Below are 22,522 nucleotides of genomic sequence, written 5' to 3' on the forward strand. Positions count from 1 at the left end.
CGCACCACCTAAAATTGCAGTGAAATTAAACAGCATGCAAATTTTAAATATGCAGGGTAGGGTGTGCTATTATACTGCTCCACTTAAAATTTGCAGTAAAATTAGATATGCAGTCCAAGATAGGTGACGATACCACACCATCTTGGATCGCAGTAAGAATAAATTTATAGTTCAAGATGGACGATTGTACCGTACCATCTTGGATTGCAGTAAAATTGACATAAATAAACAATGTGTTAGTAATCAATATCCAAATCAAACTAGAAATCAAAGATGTATGTAACCGTTAGGTTGAGAACTAAGAGTAGGCATGGAGCAAACAGTTCATCGCGAGGGTATACCGTGCAATTGAGGCAGAGGAAGAAGATGAACAGTAAAAACCTTATAGGAAACATTTTTTTCATTCGGCGAAGAGAAATGAGAGAATAGTTATATTTAGAGACTCGTGCTGATAACGTGTTATAAATATGTAAAAGTTAGAGTGATAACCTTTTTAGTGATAGATACAAGGCAGATGTAAAGTACCACACCGTAATTATAACTTAAGTGGATGACAAATTAAAGACAGAGAAATAGATGATGTTATTTATCTTTCTTTCTTTCAGTCTGTATGTTTTTCTCTATGATTTTCTCTATGTACCTTGAAAGTATACGGAGTGCTCTATTTATAGAGCAACTTCAATACTGATACATTAATTACACATTGAAAAATTACAGCAATCTTTTGGAAAATATGATCTCCTGCATCTCCAAAGTCAATTTCAATCTATTATGGGAATTGACAATGTGTGTGTAGTCATAAACAATGTCAATGTTAAAAACCAATCTGTAAGGGCATTGAAAAACTCCACCAAGACATTGAGCATTCACTACCCATCAGTATTTTCAACTATTTTATTTGATCTGGGATATTAAAATATCTGCACCAAGTGAGAAGATGATGGAGGGATATATATAGTGGTCACCCACATTGATACACAACATCGACACGCATATAAGTGTGAACACGTTAATCGTTAAATTGTATTATTTTATAAATAAATAAAATATTAATATTTTATTGTCTATTGTTAGGACTATTCAATATAATGATGAAGATGTAAAAGACAGTTACAATTTATTAAAGACAGTTAATGATCACTGTATAAATTAAATAGCGTTGCCTGCGAGCTTTCCCAGGGTGGAACTGCTCGAACCAGTATTGCCCCACATTTCAAGTAGTTTAGTCAATGCAACCCCAGACGACCCGGTCTCACCCAACGCTGCATGGGCTTCGTTTTGCATAGCCTTTGTACGCTTCCTCATCAACTCGCCCTCCTCCGAGTCCATCAACTCCGTAACTCGCTTCTCCACCTCCGCCGCTCTCACAAACCCATCTTCTGACTCGTTCATCGGCAAAGCAATCTTAATCTCCTCCACCAAAACCACTCGATTGAATCTCTGCTCGGCGTAGAGCGGCCAAGCCACAATCGGCACACCGGCACACACCGATTCCAACACCGAGTTCCACCCGCAATGACTCACAAACCCACCCACTGAGTCGTGATTCAACACCGCCACTTGCGGGGCCCACGACTTGACCACGAGCCCCCGGTCCTTGGTCCGATCCAAGAACCCGTCCGGGAGTAGAGATTTCAATTCCCGATCGGACTGGCCTGTAATGGCCACCTTAATTTGATTTTGGGCTGGCGGATTACGGACCACCCACAAAAATCTGTGGCCACTGTTCTCCAACCCAATCGCAATTTCCTTCAACTGCTCCTTTGAAAACAATCCCAAGCTCCCGAAACAGAGGAACACCACGCTTCCACTTGGCTGTGAGTCCAGCCATTTCAAACACTCGGCCCCGCGGCCTCCACCGCCGTGGGAAACAATCAGCGGTCCGATGGGGTAGACCGGCGGCGTGGGAATGTTCTCGGTCAAGCACAGACCGTCCGATATTGCTCTGAGAGTTCTAGATTCGAGAGATTCAAACGTGTTTACGATGATCCCAGCTGATTTGGGGAACTGGCTTGAGCTTGCTAGGAAATGTTCGTACGCCTTGTCGCTTCGGTCAAGAGTCGGTTTCGCCATATCGGAGGAAGGCATCGGCGGGACTCCTGGAATGTTGAGAAGGGTATTTAGGTCTTTGAGGCTTTTGTCAGTGATGTTGTGAATGGTGGGGAGGTAGAGGAAGCTGGCGAGGAAGGCAGCGCCGGATGTGAAGAAGAAGAAGCTGGGGATGTTCAGCTCGGTGGCGACGGAGAGCCCGAGAGCGCAGAAGAAGTCCATGACAAAAGCTTTGATGGAGAAGCTGTGGGAGATGGAGAGGAGGGCTTGGTGGACGTAAGGGTTGTTGAGGGGGACGAGTTCGAAGGTTAGGGTTTCGTGGTTGCGGGAGGAGGTGAGGGAGGGAGGGAGGGAGATGGTGGGGAGGTGGTGGAAGATGAGGGAAGGGGTGGCGGCGGAGACGGAGGTGATGTATGAGGCGGTGTCGTCGGCGCGGTAGGGCGGGGTGGTGACGAGGATGTGAATGCACAGAGAAGGTTGGCGGGTGAGTATGAGCTTGCCTAGCTCTACCATGGCGATCAAGTGGCCAATTGGTGGTGATGGATATAAAACTATAGCTGGCGCCTCCATAGTTCTCTGTGTTTGTGAGAGTTTTACCAGTATCACACTTGTTCTTATCTACTTCTTCGGTTCTTCCTTCATTACTCGATCATTTTTGTTGATAAAAATAAGAAATAAAAAAATGTTATCCGTCTACTTTTTTCTTATTGGGAAATCAAAATTTCTGAATTTATTATCTGGAAAATGATTCTTGTCGGATTCATTTTGTGAATATTACGAGGATCTTATAATCATGTCCGTTCATTGTACATTGTGCGATCAGTTTTCGTTAAGTAATATTTATAATCAATTTTAAATTTTAAAATTTAAATAATTTATGACCGTACGATATACGATGAACAGATATGATTACAAAATCTCTTGAATACTCGTAAAGATGATCCTGCGAGGATCTTTTTCCGTCTGGAAATGTCTTTTTCATCTTTAAATTGCGGGTCAATATGGTTCTTGTTGAAATAATAATATAAGAACCCTAATGGTAGTCGGTGAAGCCCTTTATCAAGGAATGTCATGTGGTCCCCTTCATTCAAGGGATCTTGTATAGCCTTACAAAAGCTTAAATTCAGGAGTTGCACGTGTAGTGCTTTAACTCCTTCCCCCTTTTATATTTACTTAAAGCTTGTGTAGATTTCTGATCAATCAAAATACAAAAAAAATCTTTTATACCATTCTTGATATGGTATCATAGAGCTAGGGAAATCCAAGCAAACCCTAGTTTCTTCCCGTTACATTTTTTTTCTCTGCATTTTTTTTTCTTCTGTATCGTTGTTTTTTCATGGTTGGTGAACAGAGTTCGGATGGAAACAAGTCAGACATTTCCAGTCCTTTTTTCATTCACCATTCCGACCATCCGGCGATGGTTCTCGTCTCCAAGCTTTTCAACTGAGACAATTACTCCACTTGGTGTCGTTCTGTGAAGCTTTCTCTGAGTGCTAAGAACAAGCTGGGTTTTGTGGATGGCACACTAAAGGCTCCTGATGAAAGCAAGAAACCAAATGACTTTGCTTCCTGGAAACGGTGCAACGACATGATCGTTTCTTAGATCTTGAATTCAGTTGACCAAACTATCCATGATAACATTGTTTACTACACCACACCCCAAGCGATTTGGCAAGATCTTGAAGATCGTTTTAGCCAAGGTAATGCACCTAGAATTTATCAAATTCAACGAGAAATAGCTTCTATTTCTCATGACCAATTATCTGTTGCTGCTTATTATACCAAACTGAAGAGTTTGTCGGATGAACTTGCATCCTACAATGATCATAAGTCTTGCACCTGTGGTGCTTTAAAGAAGCAAGGTGATCAAACGAAGAGAACCAAATTAATGCAATTCCTCATGGGTCTCAACGAGTCTTATGGTGCTATGCGTGGCAACATCCTGATGATGAGTCTATTGCCCTCTGTGCGTTCAGTGTATTCCATGATTGTCTAGCAAGAAAAACAGCGCAATGTGAGTGATTCACGTGAAGCTGCAGAGGTATCAGCAATGGTGGTTCGTCAATGGTAGAAGTTGTAAACTGGCAGCCAAATTGGTAGCAGCTTATTTTCCCGTAAACAACTCCACTGCACTTTTTGTGACACCACCCACCATACCATTGACACATGCCACAAACTGCACGGATATCCTCCCGAACATCGTCTTCATCATAGCAACAAAGGTGGTAAGCGTGGAAACAACGGCAGTGAACGCAACAAATGCCATGGAATTTTTGCCAACAATACCACCAATGGGGATTCTCTGCAAGAACTGCATTCCGATGTACCTGGTCTCTCTAACGTTCAATTTCAGCAGATACTGTCCATTATGAACAACAATGAGACAACACAGAATGCTCCTAAAGCCAATGTCGCCGCCAATGCCACTGAAAACTCATCAGGTTTGTTAAAACCTCTGAAGCGCCTTCGTCGATGGATAATCGACAGTGGTGCGATAAACCATATTACATCTTCACCAAATTCACTCACTCGTTGTACCAAGAGTGTCACCTTACCACCTGTTCAAATGCCTAGTGGACAGGAGGCTCCTATCACATCCATTGGGAATTTATCTTTAAATTCTTCAATTCATTTGCAAGATGTAATATATGTGCCAACTTTCAAAGTTGACTTAATGTCTGTAAGCAAGGTCACTAGCGCCATGGCTTGTTCAGTAACATGTTTCCCTTACTGGTGCATTTTGCAGGATTTGGCTATGAAGAAAACGATTGGTTTGGGTAAACAGCATGGAAGACAGTATCACTTAGTGGCGCTCGCTTTAGAAAGGCCAACATCTTTTGTCAAACCTTCATGCAACCTTGTCACCTCCTCCACTGAATTATGGCATCGACGTTTGGGTCACATATCACCATCTCAATTAGAATTTATGGCAAAAAATATTTTGCATATCCCTTTTAAGTTGAATGCTGCTTGCGACATATGTCTATTGGCCAAGCAACATCGTCTTCCTTTTGGCATTAGTTCAATTACTACTAAGAAACCTTTTGATCTCATCCATTGTGACATTTGGGGTCCTTATAAGATAAGTTCTCTTTCTGGAGCCAATTACTTTTTAACAGTGGTAGATGATTATTCTAGGTTTACATGGGTCTTCCTCATGCATCATAAAAGTGAAACACAAAGCCTACTTAAAAGTTTTTTTTCCTTTGTGCAAACACAATTCCAAACACAAGTACGAACAATTCGAACCGATAATGGTGGGGAGTTCCTTTCTTTACGTCCTTTTTTTAAGGATATTGGGATTGTTTTTCAACATTCATGCGTCTATACGCCTCAACAAAATGGGGTTGTAGAACGCAAGCACCGTCACCTTTTTGAAATGGCACGTGTTTTGCGTTATCAAGCTCATCTTCCATTACCTTTTTGGGGGGATTGTGTGTTAACCGCTGGACACCGTATAAATAGATTCCCAACCCCTCTTCTCCATTACAAAACACCTTATGAACTACTTCATGCTAAACCTCCCACTTTTTCTTATATACGTGTGTTTGGATGTCTTGCCTATGCGACCAATGTACATGTTTCTCATAAGTTTGATGCACGAGCTAGGCGTTGTGCATTTCTTGGTTATCCTTTCGGGCAAAAGGCATACAAACTTTATGATTTAACAACAAAACAAATTTTTATGAACCGGGACGTCATTTTTCATGAAAATACCTACCCTTTTCAGACCTTGCCATCTTCTCCCACGGTAGAACCTACTACAAACCTGCATCTTTACCCTATTGTTGACCTCATTCTTCTCCATCCATCATTTCTCCATCCATTCTAGAAACATCTAGTCCACCATGTCTCCATGCCTCATCCCATCCTACCCTTTCAGACACTTATCCACCCACTTCACCCAATACAACCACCTCTGACACATCTCCACCCAATCCCATAAATCCTCATTTTTCCACTGATGACTATATAGCTCCACCAGACTCTACTGGGCGACCCCAACGTCATCGCACTACCCCTGTTTACCTCGGTGATTATGTATGCTCACAAATGACGCTGCCCACACCCAAACCATCGTCGTCTTCGTCGTCAAGTATTTGTAAAGGTACACGGTATCCATTGAGTAATTTCTTATCTTATCACCGTTACTCACTCGATCATTTTGCTTACATTGCTCATGTTACTCATGATGAGGAGCCTAGCACATATACAAGGGTCGCTTCTAGTCCTCACTGGCAGGCCGCAATGCATTCTGAATTACAAGCATTGGTAGAAAATCACACTTGGACTCTTACTTTTCTTCCTCCCGGAAAATCTCATATTAGTTGCAGATGGGTTTAGAAGATCAAACGGCGTTCTGATGGAACCATTGAGCGTTACAAAACGCGTTTGGTAGCCAAGGGCTACACTCAAATGGAAGACATTAACTACCATGATTCTTTTTCACCCACATCTAAAATGACTAATGTTCGATGTTTATTAGTTCTTGCTTCTGCTCAAAATTGGTTCATTCACCAACTGGACGTTAATAACGCATTTCTGCATAGTGATCTTCATGAGGAAATCTATATGTCACCCCTCCTGGTTTTCTATGACAAAGGGAGAGTTTAGTGTGTCGCCTCAACAAGTCGTTATATGGTTTAAAGCAAGCTTCTCGTCAATGGTTTGCTAAGTTCTCCACTGCTATTCAAACTGCTAGTTTTGTACAATCCAAAGCTGATTACTCTCTTTTTACTCATAAAAAAGGAAAGTCATTCACGGCCCTTTTGATTTATGTGGACGACATCGTCATTACTGGAAATAATATGGCTGCCATATCCTCTCTTAAAAGGTTTCTACACAGTCGCTTTCGAATCAAAGATCTCGGAAACTTGAAGTATTTTTTGGGGATTGAAATGTCACGTTCACACAAAGGTTTTTCCCTCTCACAACGGAAATACGCTTTGGAGATTTTGAAGGATGTTGGCCTCTTGGGGGCACGGCCAGTGAACTTCCCAATGGAACAAAATTTGAAGCTTTCAGACAAAGGAGAATTGCTTAAAGATCCATCTTAGTATAGAAGAATTGTTGGGCGTTTGATCTACTTGACTATCACTTGTCCTGACATTACTTATTATGTGCATTTGTTGAGCCGTTTTATGCATGAACCACATAAGCCACATATACAGGCAGCATTTCGTGTTCTAAGGTATATCAAAGGCACACCAGGTCAGGGCCTTTTCTTTTCCTCACATCACAATTTAGCTCTGACAGCTTATTGTGACTCGAACTGGGCATGTTGCCTAATCACCCGAAGGTCTACAACAGGTTATTGCATATTCTTAGGATCTTCTTTGATTTCTTGGAGATCAAAAAGACAAAAGACGGTTTCCTTATCTTCAGCTGAAGCTGAATACAGAGCTATGACAGGTGCTTGTTGTGAATTGTCTTGGCTTCGACATCTTCTCAAAGACCTGAGCTTATCACATCCTGGTGTCGCGACATTGCATTGTGATAACCAAGCAGCTTTACACATAGTTGCTAACCCCGTCTTCCATGATAAGACTAGACATATAGAGATTGATTGTCACTTCATCAGAGACAAAGTGCAAGATGGTTCCGTTGTTACAAAATATGTCTCTTCCTCACACCAACTAGCATATTTGTTCACAAAGGCGTTGGGAAAGGATGCATTCTCAACCATGTTTCGCAAGTTAGGAGTTCTTGACATACACTCTCCAACTTGAGGAGGAGTGTTGAAATAATAATATAAGAACCCTAATGGTAGTCGGTGAGGCCCTCTATCAAGGAATGTCATGTAGTCCCCTTAATTCAAGGGATCTTGTATAGCCTTACAAAAGCTTAAATTCAGGAGTTGCACGTGCAATGCTTTAACTCTTTCCCCCTTTTATATTTACTTAAAGCTTGTGTAGATTTCTGATCAATCAAAATACAAAAAAATCTTTTACACCATTCTTGATAGTTCTTGCCCATTTCAATTGTCCTTTTCGATGCAAAATTTCAAAACGAAATAATCCATGAAAATAAGGAAAACTAATGAAAATGACTTGAAAATTTTGAGTTTTAACAATAACGACAAAATAAACGGTAAAATGAATAGTACCATGATTGACTTTTTAGTGTTAAAATATGGTTTTTCGTTAAAGTGAACAGTACCTGAAGTTTTTCGTTAAAATTCCCATGAAAAATATCCAATCCGTTATTTTGGTGAAAGACTCGGAGGAATAAGGAGCATGCGTGCGGAAATTTGGAATGAGTCCAACTTGTTCCACCAACTGCACGCAGGCAGGCATTGCCACCCTTGGAACATGGTTGGAGGTGAGTGAGAGTTTGAACACTATTTATTTAATTCTGGAAAATAATCAATTTCCGTAATTGAATGTATCTCAATGTAGCCCTAGTTTCCAGAATCAAGTAGCTTTCAATGCAACATTCGAACAAAATTACAATCCACGAGAAATTCATATCCGTTTTCTTGGTGGAGGACTCATGGAGGAATGAGAAGTATGCGTGCGTTGATTTTAGAGCGCGTCCACCAACTACCGCAAGTAGTGAATGTTGTAGGATTATTCCAATCCATCGCCACCCTTGGAACTACCAATTCATTTTGTTGGTCCCTTTTCCAATCCAATCGTTACCAAACCCCAATGACATTTTTTGAGGAGGGGAGGATGCGAACTCGGAAACTCGAGCACAATAGTAAATGTTCTTATTCAACTGAACTATAAGACCCTCACATGGAATGACCATTAAACACCCCCGTTGGGGCTGTGGATAATTATTCTCTCCTTAATTCAATCTTTTCCATTTCATTCGATCCTTCCATCTATGAGCTATCTCCGCTGACAATGGTGTGTTTCAAGGTTGGCGAAGGAGGTGAGGAAGGGAAAGAGACGGTGCCTGCGTCGATGAGGGGCCTGGTAATGGCATGCAGTCCGACACAGACAGAGGCAATGTATGGGGCTTTGTCATCGTCTCAGTAGGGCAGTATGTGGATGCTTTGCAACTTAGGGAAGGATGGCGCGTTAGCATCAGCTTGCCTGGCTCTTCTGGCCACCAAGTGGCCAATTGGTGGTGATGGGTAAAGGAAATTGCGACATACATGATATCCGAAAAACCAATGAGACTAGAGTTTTTTTCCGACAGACTAATTGAAGCCTACGGCAAGAGGTATAGAAACACTAAAAATTTGATAAGAAAAGCCAAACAATTCGGTAACTGATGACAATTAACAAATCATGCTTCCAATATTACATCAAATCAATTTGTCATAATCAAATTGGACACTACATGATGCCACTGAACACATCGAGTCCGCACGGATGAAAATGTACGCTCATATCTCATTGTAAAACTCTTAGAATCAAGTTGCAGAAATTATCCACGACATGGTACATTTCAATGACCTGCATCTGAATGAACCCAAATGTCCATCGGCTTCGGTCCAAGGTAAGAGTAAATGTCGGCAGAAAGAATGCTAACTGAATGCTTCCTTGAGCTTCTATGAAATGCTCCTGACGTACTGGTCAAGAGTCGTGTTGAATAGCTCACACCTACAAGGAAAACTTACTCTGGAATTCAAAAACCTTTTTCCGATTGTGTGAAAACCTTACAAAGTACACAACCACACATTTAAAAAAGAAATCGCAAGAAACTACAAGACTTTCTAGTGGTGTGACGGAATAAGAAATTATTTATAGTATCATGACATCAACGAGTCAGGTACATACGAAGTATCTAAGATGCCTAAGCCGCCAAACATAAATACTAATTCAATATGCCTACACAAGGAATAGACAGACATGTTTCATACATCGACACATTTCGACATGCCTACTAAGAACGACTACTTCAAAGATCAGATCTGTTATAATGCAACACAACATATAAGGACACATTTTCTTCATCATTACTTGACCAACCCAACGGGATGCATCAGCGTGATAAGAAATCAAGGAAAGAGTTTGACATATGTTAATGCAGCAGGGATTGCTATCTACCAAACTTCTCACTGTGATTAATTATACGAATAACTATTTGTGACCTATCACATGAAACTTCTTGGTGTGAAGATTATCATTCACCACATTATAACGACGAGAACAGAGTCAGTTACCCGATTGGAGTTCCGGGAGTGTAAAGCGGGTTCTTCACAACGTACTCGACATACAAGTTGTAAATGTACTTCAACGACTCCCTCAAGTCACTAGTTCCAGGATGAGTAACCAATATGATCTGCACACCCAAAACAGTAAGCAGAGCACACCAATTATAAAGTTAAGTTTTTTTTCCATCACATCAACAGTGGATTAAGAATAATCATACAAAACTTGGTATAAACAACGAACACGCATCAAAATTGCCAAGCCAAGCACAAATTCAAGATCAAGAATCTAAATTGCTAATTGGGGACATCTAGTATAATCAAATAGCCAACAGAATCAGCAAATCCTTTCATTCCAATCAAAATTCAAACCCTGTTTTTTTTCTTCTCAATATCTAGATCTGAAAGGCAATGAAAAATGGAGAAAATTGAAGAAACAAACCTTAATGCCGGAAGGGGACTCCATGAAAGTGAGCTTGTAGGTGTTGGTGCGGAAGCTATGGAAGGAGCAGCCTTGCCCGGGCAGCTGAGGGACGCCGAGGTTGGACTTGTCCTGCGTGGTGGGGTCCATCTTGGCGGTGAGCGACTTGAGGGAGAAGAGGAGACCGAACATTAGCTTGTGATCCTGCTGCTGGTTCAGGGTGTGAAGCGGCCGATTCCACTCGCGGTAGAGCAGGCAGACGCCGTTGCGGTTAAAGACGTACATCATGTGCCCGTTGTTTCCCGACGCCGTCGACGCCGGCAGCGACGGGCTTATCTCCGTTCCTCCGAAGAATTGCATTTCTCCGTGCTATTCCTGCTTCTAAGTATTTCAAAGTCTGAAATCGGAATCCGATCGGACTGATTGATCTTATTTTCCGAACTCGCCGTCGCACTCGCAGACCAAAGAAACAGAAAATGATCAGGACGATGGTGATACTATAGAACCTGCAGGTAGAAGGAACGCGGCGTTTTATGCATAGGAATTTAACTAATTTTTACTTTAAAAAAAAAAAAACGGTATTTCTTATTATTTTTTGTTAACAAGATGATTAATTTTTTTTTTTTTTTTTTTTTTTTTTTTTTTTTAAGAATCGATATTATTTACATTAAGGTGTGAAGGTGGGTTAAGTCTCACAATGAATTAACAATAATATAATTCAGAATCAAACTTAAATCTCTCACTTACGAATGAAAAGAAATATCGCTAATCCGTACTTCATAATACTAAGTGGCAACAAGTTGGTTGATTTTATCAAAAGAAAATGTGTACAGATACGTCCGAAAATTAGATGCATCCGAACTTAACCAAGTTAAGTATAACAATGTACTCTCCACTCTCACTCAGCACCAGGTTAAAGTTGTAACCGGTTCTATTTGCTCATATCGTCTTAGATGAATAGTACAATTGATACGATCAAGTTAACTATAACAGCGTACTCCGCTCTCACTCAGCACCAAGTCAAAACTGTAGCCGGTTCGATTGCGCATATCGTCTTAGATGAACAATATGATTGATACCTGGTTATCCGTGCCGCGGACTGGCAGGACAGGAGTGCAAGAAGTTAAAGCAGAACTCGGCATCAACAACGCAAGAACAAAGAAATTAGGTATTAAACACTTACAATTTGTCCAGATGGGATCGGTTTTGAGCGTACAAGGCACAAGCAAAACACAAAAGAAAATACACCAATGCGGGTTAATTTCACAGGCGGAAGAGACTAAGAGAGTCATCATCCAAACAGCCAGAGTAGTGCCAAAGACTAACTGCAAAACTATTGTCTGTCCAACCAACAAAATCACACTCCCAAATAGGTTACAAGCACAAAGAAAAAGCATATCACTCGGTTCCAACTAGTACTAGAGTGCAGCAACAGTCTAGAACTCCCATTTCTTCATCTCCATGCCGTCCGGAGCACTTCCCTCAACCTTTTTGTTTCCCACTTCTTTCCAGTTTGTCGAAAGCACTGTCCCGTTCGATTCCACCTGTACAGTACAAACACAAACACAAGGATGCAATATGCAAGTCAATATAACGTAGACTGGTTTTACTCCCAAAACCGTGGTGGTTCCACTCGAATCTTTCATGGTGACCGGAATTATGAATTCTACTGGCTATCAAAATACTAGATACGGAAAGAGTCTTACAAAAGATTTTCTCATGGCCCTTCTTGTGTCCTCATCAGCATCCTTGTATATGTCTTGGAAAAATTTGTTCAAAGCTGCATCACCATCAAGCTTCTCTTCTTTTTCCTGGAGTCACAACGCACCGGAGTAAGTGGTCATGCAGTGAAACATACAAGAGTAATGTCAAACCAATTGGGTTACGAGCAAACCTCCTTCTTCACTTGGGCCTCCAGCTTATCCCAGTCGACCCTTTTTGGTTTCGAGGATGGGTAGGATGGCCTTGGCGCTAAAACAACTGCAGACAGTAAACACATTTTAGCAGCAAATTTCTAATCTAGTTTTAGAATCAGAGGGTTGCAAACATATTAACATACCTGGGCCACTGACCCTTTGTGGAACAGGGCTGTCCTTGCTGAATTCAAGAGATGTCCAGTGTAATGGTTCAATTTTAGCCAAGCGAATTTCAACTTTGGTGGACAGAACGTCAAATCTACACTTTTCAGGTATTATCTGTTCGCAAACAACCAAACCGCACAGTTATTCGAAAATGCTCTCATGCATATATAAAATCAACCAATAGCTCAAAAGAATACCAACTGCTCAGGCCAGATTAAATTCAAAGCATACGATACTGCCAATTATTTTAAAAATATAAATAGGAAAATGGAAAGGGCCATCATCTATTTCTCTAATTTTCTGTGTATATCCTTGTTGCAAACAAAGAAAAAAAAAATCTCACCAACATAGAATAGGTGCACTACCTTCGCAAATAAACGAGGCTGAAAATGATACGTATCTTCACCAGCGACATCAATACTAACACTTAGCTGGAAACAACCAATAAAAGTGATTCGTCAGTCATAAAACTTGTATAAATATCCACAGAACTTTTTTACTATGTAGGTTCTCGACAACTATAAAATCAATATTCACAAATAATAAAAAGAAGCATTGGATCAATGAGAACCATACTATTTGTTCACCAAAGTCAACATTAACATCTTTGGCTGGTATGCCCTTGGCGAATATGGTCACAACCACTTCTTCTGGCTTCTGGTAGAATTCATGCCTGCATAAAAAAATTTCCACCAAATCATGCATCTCAGTGACTAAGGAATAAGGATACATAAAGCAAATAAGAGGGTATTACCCAAGCATGCATAGATAGCACGGAGCTTCAACATACACTGTACAAAAAGGTAAAAAAAAAAATAACAAGAACTGCAGATAGAATGTTTTGGTGATGCTCCTTCAAAATATCAAGACTAAAACACTTGCTGCAACAGAAATTAAATTGATCTCGACTAACCTGTATTTTGGTTTGACAGTTGCTACGGTCACCTGATTGGAAGGTTGACTCACAGGCTGAACATCTTCTGCAGGTATAACATTCTCTGTCATGTTTTTCTCCAACGAAGATGTTGGTTGAACACCAGTTTCCTCTGATTGGAAGGAAACAGCATAAATCAGACCAAAAAAGAAAGCTAAATATCTAACTGTGTGAAAAGGCCCGTCATTTCCATGAATCACTACAAAGGTGCAACTTGAAACAAGCAACCATCGCACCTGCAATTTTCTCATCACACTCTTTTATCAATTCAGCGAATCTTGTCTCATGCGGGGCCAGAGGAGCACCAATTTCCAGGGTTGCCTTTGCAGTCTCATATTCCTCGAGCTTGATGCAGGCAATTCTGTAACCAACAACAGCAAAGAATAAAAATTGTAAAACTAGCGATGACATTGGCAATCACATGTAGAAAGTGCAGAACATAACTGATACCAAATCAAAACCCACACGTAGTACACAACGAGTTTCACAAATGGACTCCACGATACCCCGCCATAAGCCCTCCAAGATTTTGGCCAAAAACAAAAACAAAAGTTTTGAAACACTCAAATTAGCATTAAAAGCCTTTCCCTTTCGCAAAGGACGAAAGATCCACAACAAATACCAATGATCAGCATGACCTTTATTAATTTTCGAGTTGATAGTTACAAGCTTAGACAAAATTGAACACCCTATTAGATTACAGTCCGAAAATATCAAATACAAGTTGCAATCTTTATTGTATTCCATACAAATAGGTGATAAAAAAACAACAAACAGAATTACGAGTTTCCGGTGTTGGTGCATTCGAACTCACCCTTTGCGCAAATACGCTTTGTATAGTGATGGATCGAACTCAATTGCCTTGTTCGCATCCGCAACAGCCCCTGAACAAACAAAAAAAAAGCACAACAGATAAAAGAGAATTAGAAGACCCAATTGACCATTTTCTTGAACTTATTTCAATTTTCACAGGCTTTCTTGGGAACCAAACAAGAAACAAAGAAAAGGGTTGGCGCGAAATTGCAAGAGGAAAAAGGGGTACCAGTGAGATTGCCGGATTTGATGTTGGCCTGCGCGCGGTCGGAGTAGAGCTCGGCGCTCTGAGGGTTGAGAGCGATGGCCTGGGTGTAGAGGTCAACGGCCAACTCGAAGTGGTCGTCGATGAACGCCTCCTTGGCACTCTTTTCGAGATCGGAAGCCATTGGCGGAGCAACCGTCTGGACTGAGGGAAATGGAAGAGTCTAGAAAAAAAGTAGGGAGACAATATGATTGACTTGGGGTGGCAAATATGAGAGAGTAAGCTGATAAATATCGTATACTTAAAATTATATTCGCTTAACTTAAGGCTAATATTATATGCTTTTATTGTTTATAATTAGATAATTAATCGTTTATTAATTTACTTATTTTTTTTAGTGATACGTTATTTGCAAATATAGTCTAAAAAATTTATTTAACTAGCATTACTCATTCGCTTAATCCGATGGGGAGAGAGAATAGCGTTGGTGGGGCTTTTGGGCTTCGTCCCTTGCTAGTTGTGAGTATCATCATCATAACTATGGTGTATGTTCACTATGCACTTATATATTTGCCATGTGTTATCTCACTTAACTCAAGTTAATTTTCACATCAAATGTTATCTTTTCAATTTTGAAAAAATTTAACTAAGGTTAAGTGAAAGAACATGTGTCAAATGATTAATTGTATGATGAGCATACAACATAGTATGGGTAAAGTGTCGATTTAATCCCTAAACTATCATGTCAGTGAAAATTAGTTTCTTGAATTATTTTTTTGGTAAAATAACTCTCTAAATTCATTAAAAATTACTATTTTCATCCTACTATTGTATTCAAACCTATTTTTCTTCAACTTATATTACTTGACACATTTTAGAGTGTAATATCATTTTTTTCTCACCTATAAGCCCTTAACATTTCATATAGGTTGCGAATCTAACGTCTAAAGCTTCAAAGTTAACTCCATACACTATTTCTTTATAGAAAATTACAATCTACCCTCCAATGTAGATCACATGCAAGTAACGTGACTTAAATTGACGGAAAATTGAATATAGTAGCTTCGAATCTCATATTAGGGATGTAATTGGTAGATTTTTATAATTCAATGACTAATTTTTCTGGAAAAAAAAAAGTTTAGGGACCTAATTTTCACTCGTGTAATAATTTAGTAACTAAATTGACAGTTCATCTTATCAAAAATAATAATTAAAGAATATAACAAAATCTATTTGTTGAGAAGGGATTCGAACTTGAGTTAGCTCCATTTTCTTTTAGTTAATTTTGCTAAATTTAAGTATGCAAGAAAATCTATATTCAAATTAGTATGAAATTCTCTATATTTTAATCTCATATGACCTCACAAAGTATTTCTAGTAAGATGGACATGTTAAAACTTCCTCGCTACATTGATGACTTTGTAATTAGAAAATAGCACTAAATGAAACTCACAACCAAAGTACTCTTTATATTTATATAAAACTTACAGTTATCAGCGTATTTTACCGATTCATTTAAAAAATTATTACTAATCACACAGTAATCATAAATGATTGAGGGAATCATGCTATAGACCTATTTAATTCTAAATCATCACTTTTAGTCTTGACATGCTTAGCTAAACTTGGATGATATTCGTAGGTATTTTTATATTTCTTGCTTTTGGTAGGAAAGTAAATTTCCAAGAACAACCAAGCAAGGAAGGCAAGTTTACAAACTTTTCTTGGCTTCTTCCATGTTTCTATGTACTTTTATTTATTCCCAGCTTATAAATATTATCAATGTGATGTTATATGTAACGCAATGCAAAAAGGAATATAATTTTTTTAGATATTAGTTTTCGTGCGAGCTTCCATATTCACATACCAGAAACCCAACTATTGAGAAAGGAAGCTTCCATTTGTACATGACTATATAAATAATGTTACATGTCTACCAACGACAAATTTTTAATATAAAATTTAAATTTAACAATGTATGTGATCTTGACATATTTTAAAGTTTTACTCTCAACTCGATATTTCAAATTAAATTATTATTTTATTACAATTTATTGCATTGAACTATTATAATAAAGATGTGCGCTATCCACACACCTCTTTTTACTTCTTACACGCTTTCTTAATTTCCAATCGTCAGATCGAATGAATTGAAGAATATCAAATGAGAAATTAATAAGAGGTATGTGAGGAGTAAAAAGATGTATGTGGATATTACACACCCATAATAAATACTATAAAACAAAAAACAGTAATAAATTAATATAATGTATTTAATAATTAATTAAAAAAAGTTGATAACACGGCTAATTTTTGCGGGTGAGGGTTGCCAAATATCATGCCACATCAGATTTGGTTTTTGGTTAAAAAATAGGAAGTTTTAACGAAACACTCATAGTACTGTTCACTTACAACAATTTTTTTTGTCATTTTGATTAAAACTTAACGTTTATAAGTCATTTTCATTAATTTTCCTTAAGAAATATTGTTGTTGGTTTTTTTTTTTTTTTTTTACGATTATAATATGACATGTTAACATCTTCTTTGAAAGTACTCTTAGCTTTTTAAAGTGTGACAGTCAAAACGTCACGTGGTATTTAATCTTTTTATCTCTCAAATTCAACCATACGAAAATGTTGTGAATTTGATGTCTATAGCAAAAGTCACCAGGTTCGTTGTCAACACAAATGAAGTTAACTGTTTCAAAGAAACTTGCCTCCGGGTTCTTTCAGCATGCAACTCACAGTCCCTGCCAGAGGGCATCTGTGTGCACAGCCCAATTACCAAACTGGGTCTTGACGATGACCTTTACTTAACCAACAACCTGCTGTCTCTCTATGCAAAATGCTCTGGAGTTGAGGCTGCACGCCACTTGTTCGATGAAATGCCTCGCAGAGATGTTGTATCATGGACCGGGATGCTGTCCGCGTATGTCAGGAACGGACACTATCATGACTCGCTTGAATTCTTTGATTCGATGATTGTTTCCGGTCAGTGCCCCAATGAGTTTACACTCTCAAGTGTGTTAAAATCGTGCTCGTTGTTGGGAGAGTTGGATTATGGGACTCGAATCCATACGTTTGTGATCAAGCTTGGATTCGAGCCAAATCAATTTCTTGGTAGTAGTATGATTGATCTGTATGCCAAGTGTGGTTTAACCGAAGAGGCTTGTAAGATATTTAGGGATATGGAGAGTGGTGATACTGTTTCTTGGACTGCAATCATCTCTTCATTGGTCCAAGCTCAGAAATGGAGACAGGCTCTAGGCTACTACATGGATATGATATATGCTGCTAGGGTTCATCCAAATGAGTTCACTTTCGTAAAACTTTTCGCTGCATCCTGCTCTCTTGGTTTGAACTATGGGAAATTACTACATACCCATTTGATAAGATTCGGAATGAGGCTGAATCTGGTCTTGAAGACAGCCATGGTCAATATGTACTCGAAATGCCAGAAGATGGAAGATGCTATCAAGGTGTTGAATCAAACATCTGAATATGATGTGTTGTTGTGGACCTCTGTTATTTCTGGCTTCGCTCAAAGTTTGAGAGTTGCGGACGCTGTTGCTGCATTGCACGAGATGGAGCTCTCTGGAATTGTACCGAATAATTTTACATACTCTAGTATGCTGAAAGCTTGCTCAGCGGTTTTGTTACTGGAATTAGGAAAGCAGATCCATTCACGGGTGCTCAAGGCTGGATTGGAGGATGATACTTGTGCCGGCGGTGCAGTAGTTGATATGTACTTGAAATGTTCTGACCTCATAGAAGATGGTTTGAGAGCGTTTAGGGAGATAACATTGCCGAGTGTCATCACTTGGACTTCATTGATTGCCGGTTTTGCTGAACACGGTTTTGAACAAGATTCTTTTCAGTATTTTCTGGAGATGCGAACAGTAGGAGTCGAGCCAAATTCCTTTACTTTCTCTAGCATTCTTCGTGCCTGCAGTACCGTTAAATCTCTTAGTCAGACACGAAAGATCCATGGACGTATAGTTAAAACCAAAGCTGGCAGTGATATAGCTGTTGGGAATGCACTTGTGGATGCTTATGCTGCGCTGGGGATGGTGGATGATGCGTGGCATGTGATTAACTCCATGATCCATCGAGATGCTATCACATATACAGGTTTAGCCACACGAATGAATCAGCTAGGTAATTATGAAATTGCACTGGATGTCATCGCCCGTATGCAGACTGATGACGTTATGATGGATGGGTTTAGCCTTGCAAGCTTCTTATCTGCATCAGCTGGCTTGGCATCAATGGAAACTGGGAAGCAACTTCATTGCTATTCTATCAAAGCTGGTTTAGGCAGTGGGATATCAGTTTTGAATGCCTTAGTGGACTTATATGGGAAATGTGGGTGCAGAGATGATGCACACAAAGCTTTCAGTGAGATTTCTGAGCCAGATATAGTGTCATGGAACTGCTTGATTTCTGGATTGGCATCGAGTGGATATATTTCATCCGCTCTCTCCTCCTTTGACAACATGAGGTTGGCAGGATTTAAACCTGATTCCATTACATTCCTGTTGGTGCTTTTCACTTGCAGCCATGGCGGTTTGGTTGAACTAGGTCTTGAGCATTTTCAGTCAATGAGAGAAAAGTATGATATAGTTCCACAACTGGATCACTATTCCTGTTTAGTTGATCTCCTTGGCAGAGCAGGGCGACTAGAGGATGCCATGGAAGCGATCATGACCATGCCCTTTAAGCCGGATGCCTTAATTTACAAGACACTATTGGCTGCCTGCAAGTTACATAAAAACATTTCCCTCGGGGAATATACAGCGAGGCGAGGGATGGAACTTGACCCGTCTGATCCAGCTTTTTACGTGCTGCTTGCAAGTATGTATGATGATTCTGGTCAGCCGGATTTAGCCAAAAGTACAAGACAAGCAATGAGGGAGAGGGGATTGAAGAAGAATGTCGGGCAGTGCTGGATGGAAATAAGGAACAGGGTTCATCTCTTCGATGCAGGAGATCGATCACATCCACAGATAAATGAAATCCAAGAGAAGGTAGAATCTCTTATTACAGAGTTGAAGAAGAGAGGATACTCGTATCAAGATTACGAAGATTCATCATATCACATTGAGAAGTTAGCCGTTGCATTCGGTCTTCTCAAAACACCACGTAACGCCTCCATACGCGTGTCTAAGAATGTGCGCATATGCGTCGAATGCCACAGCTTTATAACGCTTGTAACTCAAGTTGTTGGTCGGGAGATCATTGTGAGGGACGGGAACCGGTTGCATATCTTCAACAAGGGTGAGTGCTCGTGTAGGGGTACAGGTAATTTGCGGCAGAAGGATTCCATGGACGAAAATGTTAGCCTGTTGACGATGTAGCCTTCTGGTTGCTTTTCCGTGTAAAACGATAAGAACTCAGAAAGCCACAACAAAGAGTTTACATTAGTTCATAACCATGCAATTGTGAGACCAAAATCAAAAACAGAAATCGAGCACAACAATGGAACCACGCACAACCCCAATGCCAAAACTCGAACTGCTAACACGGTGTTACATTACTCATTCTCAACGGAAATCAAGGGCCGAATTTATGAAAACAAGATCGTAATGGTACCAACACTCGAGTGTAGATTATTGAAAAATTAAAGCGTCCCTCCCATGATTAAAATTTATACAGCCCTGCAAACAGGAAAACTGTCACCAACAATAAACAGGAGAATACAAGAAAAAAAGACTTCAATTCAAATCTAGAATCCAGAATCCTAGATTCATATGCCGACGGATAGTTTACTCCTTTGCTTCCGACCCAATAGAGGCGACTTTAGCGTCATCCAATTTTGGTTGGTTTGTAGTAAGGCTGTCCAGCGTTTTGTAAAACTCCTCAGGAAGAGGACCAGGTCTGTGCAGAGGAACATGCTTGGGAACTGGAGCATCATTCTCGATCACCTCACATTCGTAATCATCAGGAACACCCCATGGATCCCACTCTGCAATGCAACTCAATACAGAATGCAAACTATTACAAACAATCCATTGTATATCTCGTATATCAATTGAAATAAAAGCTTGCGATGAGATAAAAATTTCAAGGAAATAATCTACCATATCAGTTTCGTTGACACAACTACTTCATATAACGACAATAAAGCTACAGGTTCCAAATCCAGAACAATAAAACACTGAGACAAAAGAACTAAAGACGCCAAATTAATTCACGCATGAGACAACGACGGCTAGTGATCATTGTTCACACAAACAAAGATTCCCACTTTGGTATTGACCGAGAGTTTGAAATGCATCAAAGCGAAGAAAACGGCATTTTCTTATCATGTGTTCTACTTGAGTTCACGCAAAACTTGTGCACAGTCAGCTAAGTGAAAATGCAGTTTCTTCAGCGGAATGTAAATACCACTCTCTCCCAACTTACTCTGCTTCGACCACCTCATATGATATGCATTAACAACACGGCATTCTCCGGATATTATATCTTCTTCGGAACTGATAAAATCAAGTACCCGCCTTTCGTTTCATGACTTGGTGACCATAAATACGGTTGATAACAATTTACAATCTTTACTTTTCCTACCTAATTTCCATGACAGGAATGCACAAACTGAAGTTACCATCACGAACTACACAGGCCAGACCTAATCACCAAAATTTCCAATTCCAATTCGATTTAAGTTTTCGATTTCTCATCAACCAAAAAAAGCACAAAAATTCAAAATGACAAACAGCATTTCCGAGCAGTCACTGATTATTTTAAGCTCCTTCAGCTCAATTCCAATGTTATATGACCGAAATGTCAATCGCAAAACACAAATAAACATTTACAATTACATTTATTTTCAAAAATATAAAGCTAAATAAAAAAAAACTGGTTTATCAAATAATAAAAGCAATAAATTGTACGGACCGATCATCTTGCCGATGAGGGTGAGCTCGTCGCGCGCTTCCTCGATGAGCTCCTCGACCTGGCCGCAGCCGAGCTTCTTCTCGATCGCCTCCCAGTCCTCCTCTTCGCGGCAGACGTTGAGGCGGTGGCGCGTGAAGCTCTCGACGGCCTTGCGGTAGCCTTCGTCCTCGGGGACGGCCTGGATCTCATTTAGGGTTTTGGAGTAGAGCTCGATTAGGACCTCCCTCGCATTGGGGACCACGTCCAGCCCTACGATCCCCGTCGTCTGCTTCACCCTGGCCAATAAGGGCCGTCCGATCGCTCGCAGGAACATATTTTCTCTCTCTCTCTCCCTCTCACTCTGTCTCTCTCTGAGGTGAAAGCTCTGAGTGAGTCGGATCGGTTCTTCTTCTCCTCTCTCTCCCTTCCAGAATTCTGTTTTCAAGTAATTTTCTGTTGTCACTTCGTCACAAGCCCAATCATGAATAAGCAATCAAGGCCTGCAATATTATTTGAGCCTAAAGCCCAAACACCAAACGTAAACCTGATAACGCACCCAAGAAGCTTTCTCTAATCCACATCAAAAATGTCATTTCCTTTATAATAATAATATAAAAAATATATATATAAAAAAAAGGACAACAGGTGGTAAGTCCCAATTATCTACTCATTCCGGGTCCAGAGAGGCTATGAGGAATTTCACCATGCTCGTAGCCACAGTCAAGCACACTCACTAGCTAGGATCATCAAACCCGGGACCTCCCACATTTTTTTTGTTTATCGTGGAGTCGCAATCTGCGCCTTTACTACTAGGTCACTTGTTGTGGTTCATCAAAAATGTCATTTAAGTTACACATCATAACAAGAGTCAAGGAATTATTTGATCTAATGAGATCTAATGGCTCTTATTTAGCTGTGTAACTTAGACGTCCACTTTTGATGTAGATTGGAGAAAACTCAATGGAGCACAAACTCGTTTTATTTTGTTTATATTGTTATTGTGGAGAGATTTTTCAGTATGCCTGGAACGCGAGGCAGAA

At 39.9% G+C, this 22,522-nt stretch overlaps 5 protein-coding genes across 5 annotated transcripts; 1 reads left to right on the forward strand and 4 right to left on the reverse strand.

Moving 5' to 3' along the window:
• Window positions 1-929: 929 nt before the first annotated feature.
• LOC103958200 (UDP-glycosyltransferase 88A1-like) lies at window positions 930-2,791 on the reverse strand. The gene has a single exon (XM_048564914.1). It carries the CDS (start codon window positions 2,617-2,619, stop codon window positions 1,150-1,152), a length of 1,470 nt encoding a protein of 489 aa, XP_048420871.1. The 5' UTR covers window positions 2,620-2,791; the 3' UTR covers window positions 930-1,149.
• Window positions 2,792-9,223: 6,432 nt separating this feature from the next.
• On the reverse strand, window positions 9,224-11,087 carry LOC103958199 (trafficking protein particle complex subunit 1-like). The gene is made up of 3 exons (XM_009370442.2): window positions 10,599-11,087; window positions 10,169-10,287; window positions 9,224-9,605 (listed from the first exon to the last, which is right to left on the reverse strand). Exons 1-3 carry the CDS (start codon window positions 10,935-10,937, stop codon window positions 9,554-9,556), a joined length of 510 nt encoding a protein of 169 aa, XP_009368717.2. The 5' UTR covers window positions 10,938-11,087; the 3' UTR covers window positions 9,224-9,553.
• Window positions 11,088-11,718: 631 nt separating this feature from the next.
• Window positions 11,719-14,849, reverse strand: LOC103958198 (protein SGT1 homolog). Its single transcript, XM_009370441.3, has 10 exons — window positions 14,635-14,849; window positions 14,407-14,476; window positions 13,829-13,953; window positions 13,572-13,704; window positions 13,235-13,331; window positions 13,024-13,089; window positions 12,637-12,772; window positions 12,472-12,557; window positions 12,284-12,388; window positions 11,719-12,121 (listed from the first exon to the last, which is right to left on the reverse strand). Exons 1-10 carry the CDS (start codon window positions 14,792-14,794, stop codon window positions 12,014-12,016), a joined length of 1,086 nt encoding a protein of 361 aa, XP_009368716.2. The 5' UTR covers window positions 14,795-14,849; the 3' UTR covers window positions 11,719-12,013.
• A 2,348-nt stretch (window positions 14,850-17,197) lies between these two features.
• On the forward strand, window positions 17,198-20,041 carry LOC103958201 (pentatricopeptide repeat-containing protein At5g52850, chloroplastic). The gene has a single exon (XM_009370444.3). The coding sequence runs from the start codon at window positions 17,258-17,260 to the stop codon at window positions 19,964-19,966; it is 2,709 nt and encodes a 902-aa protein (XP_009368719.2). The 5' UTR covers window positions 17,198-17,257; the 3' UTR covers window positions 19,967-20,041.
• Window positions 20,042-20,195: 154 nt separating this feature from the next.
• LOC103958202 (probable NADH dehydrogenase [ubiquinone] 1 alpha subcomplex subunit 5, mitochondrial) lies at window positions 20,196-21,866 on the reverse strand. The gene is made up of 2 exons (XM_009370445.3): window positions 21,504-21,866; window positions 20,196-20,574 (listed from the first exon to the last, which is right to left on the reverse strand). Exons 1-2 carry the CDS (start codon window positions 21,814-21,816, stop codon window positions 20,375-20,377), a joined length of 513 nt encoding a protein of 170 aa, XP_009368720.2. The 5' UTR covers window positions 21,817-21,866; the 3' UTR covers window positions 20,196-20,374.
• Window positions 21,867-22,522: the final 656 nt, after the last annotated feature.

Source organism: the organism of the source record quoted next, unplaced genomic scaffold (assembly GCF_019419815.1).
Source record: "Pyrus x bretschneideri cultivar Hongxiangsu unplaced genomic scaffold, Pyrus_bretschneideri_v1 Contig4, whole genome shotgun sequence".
NCBI lineage: Eukaryota > Viridiplantae > Streptophyta > Magnoliopsida > Rosales > Rosaceae > Pyrus > Pyrus x bretschneideri.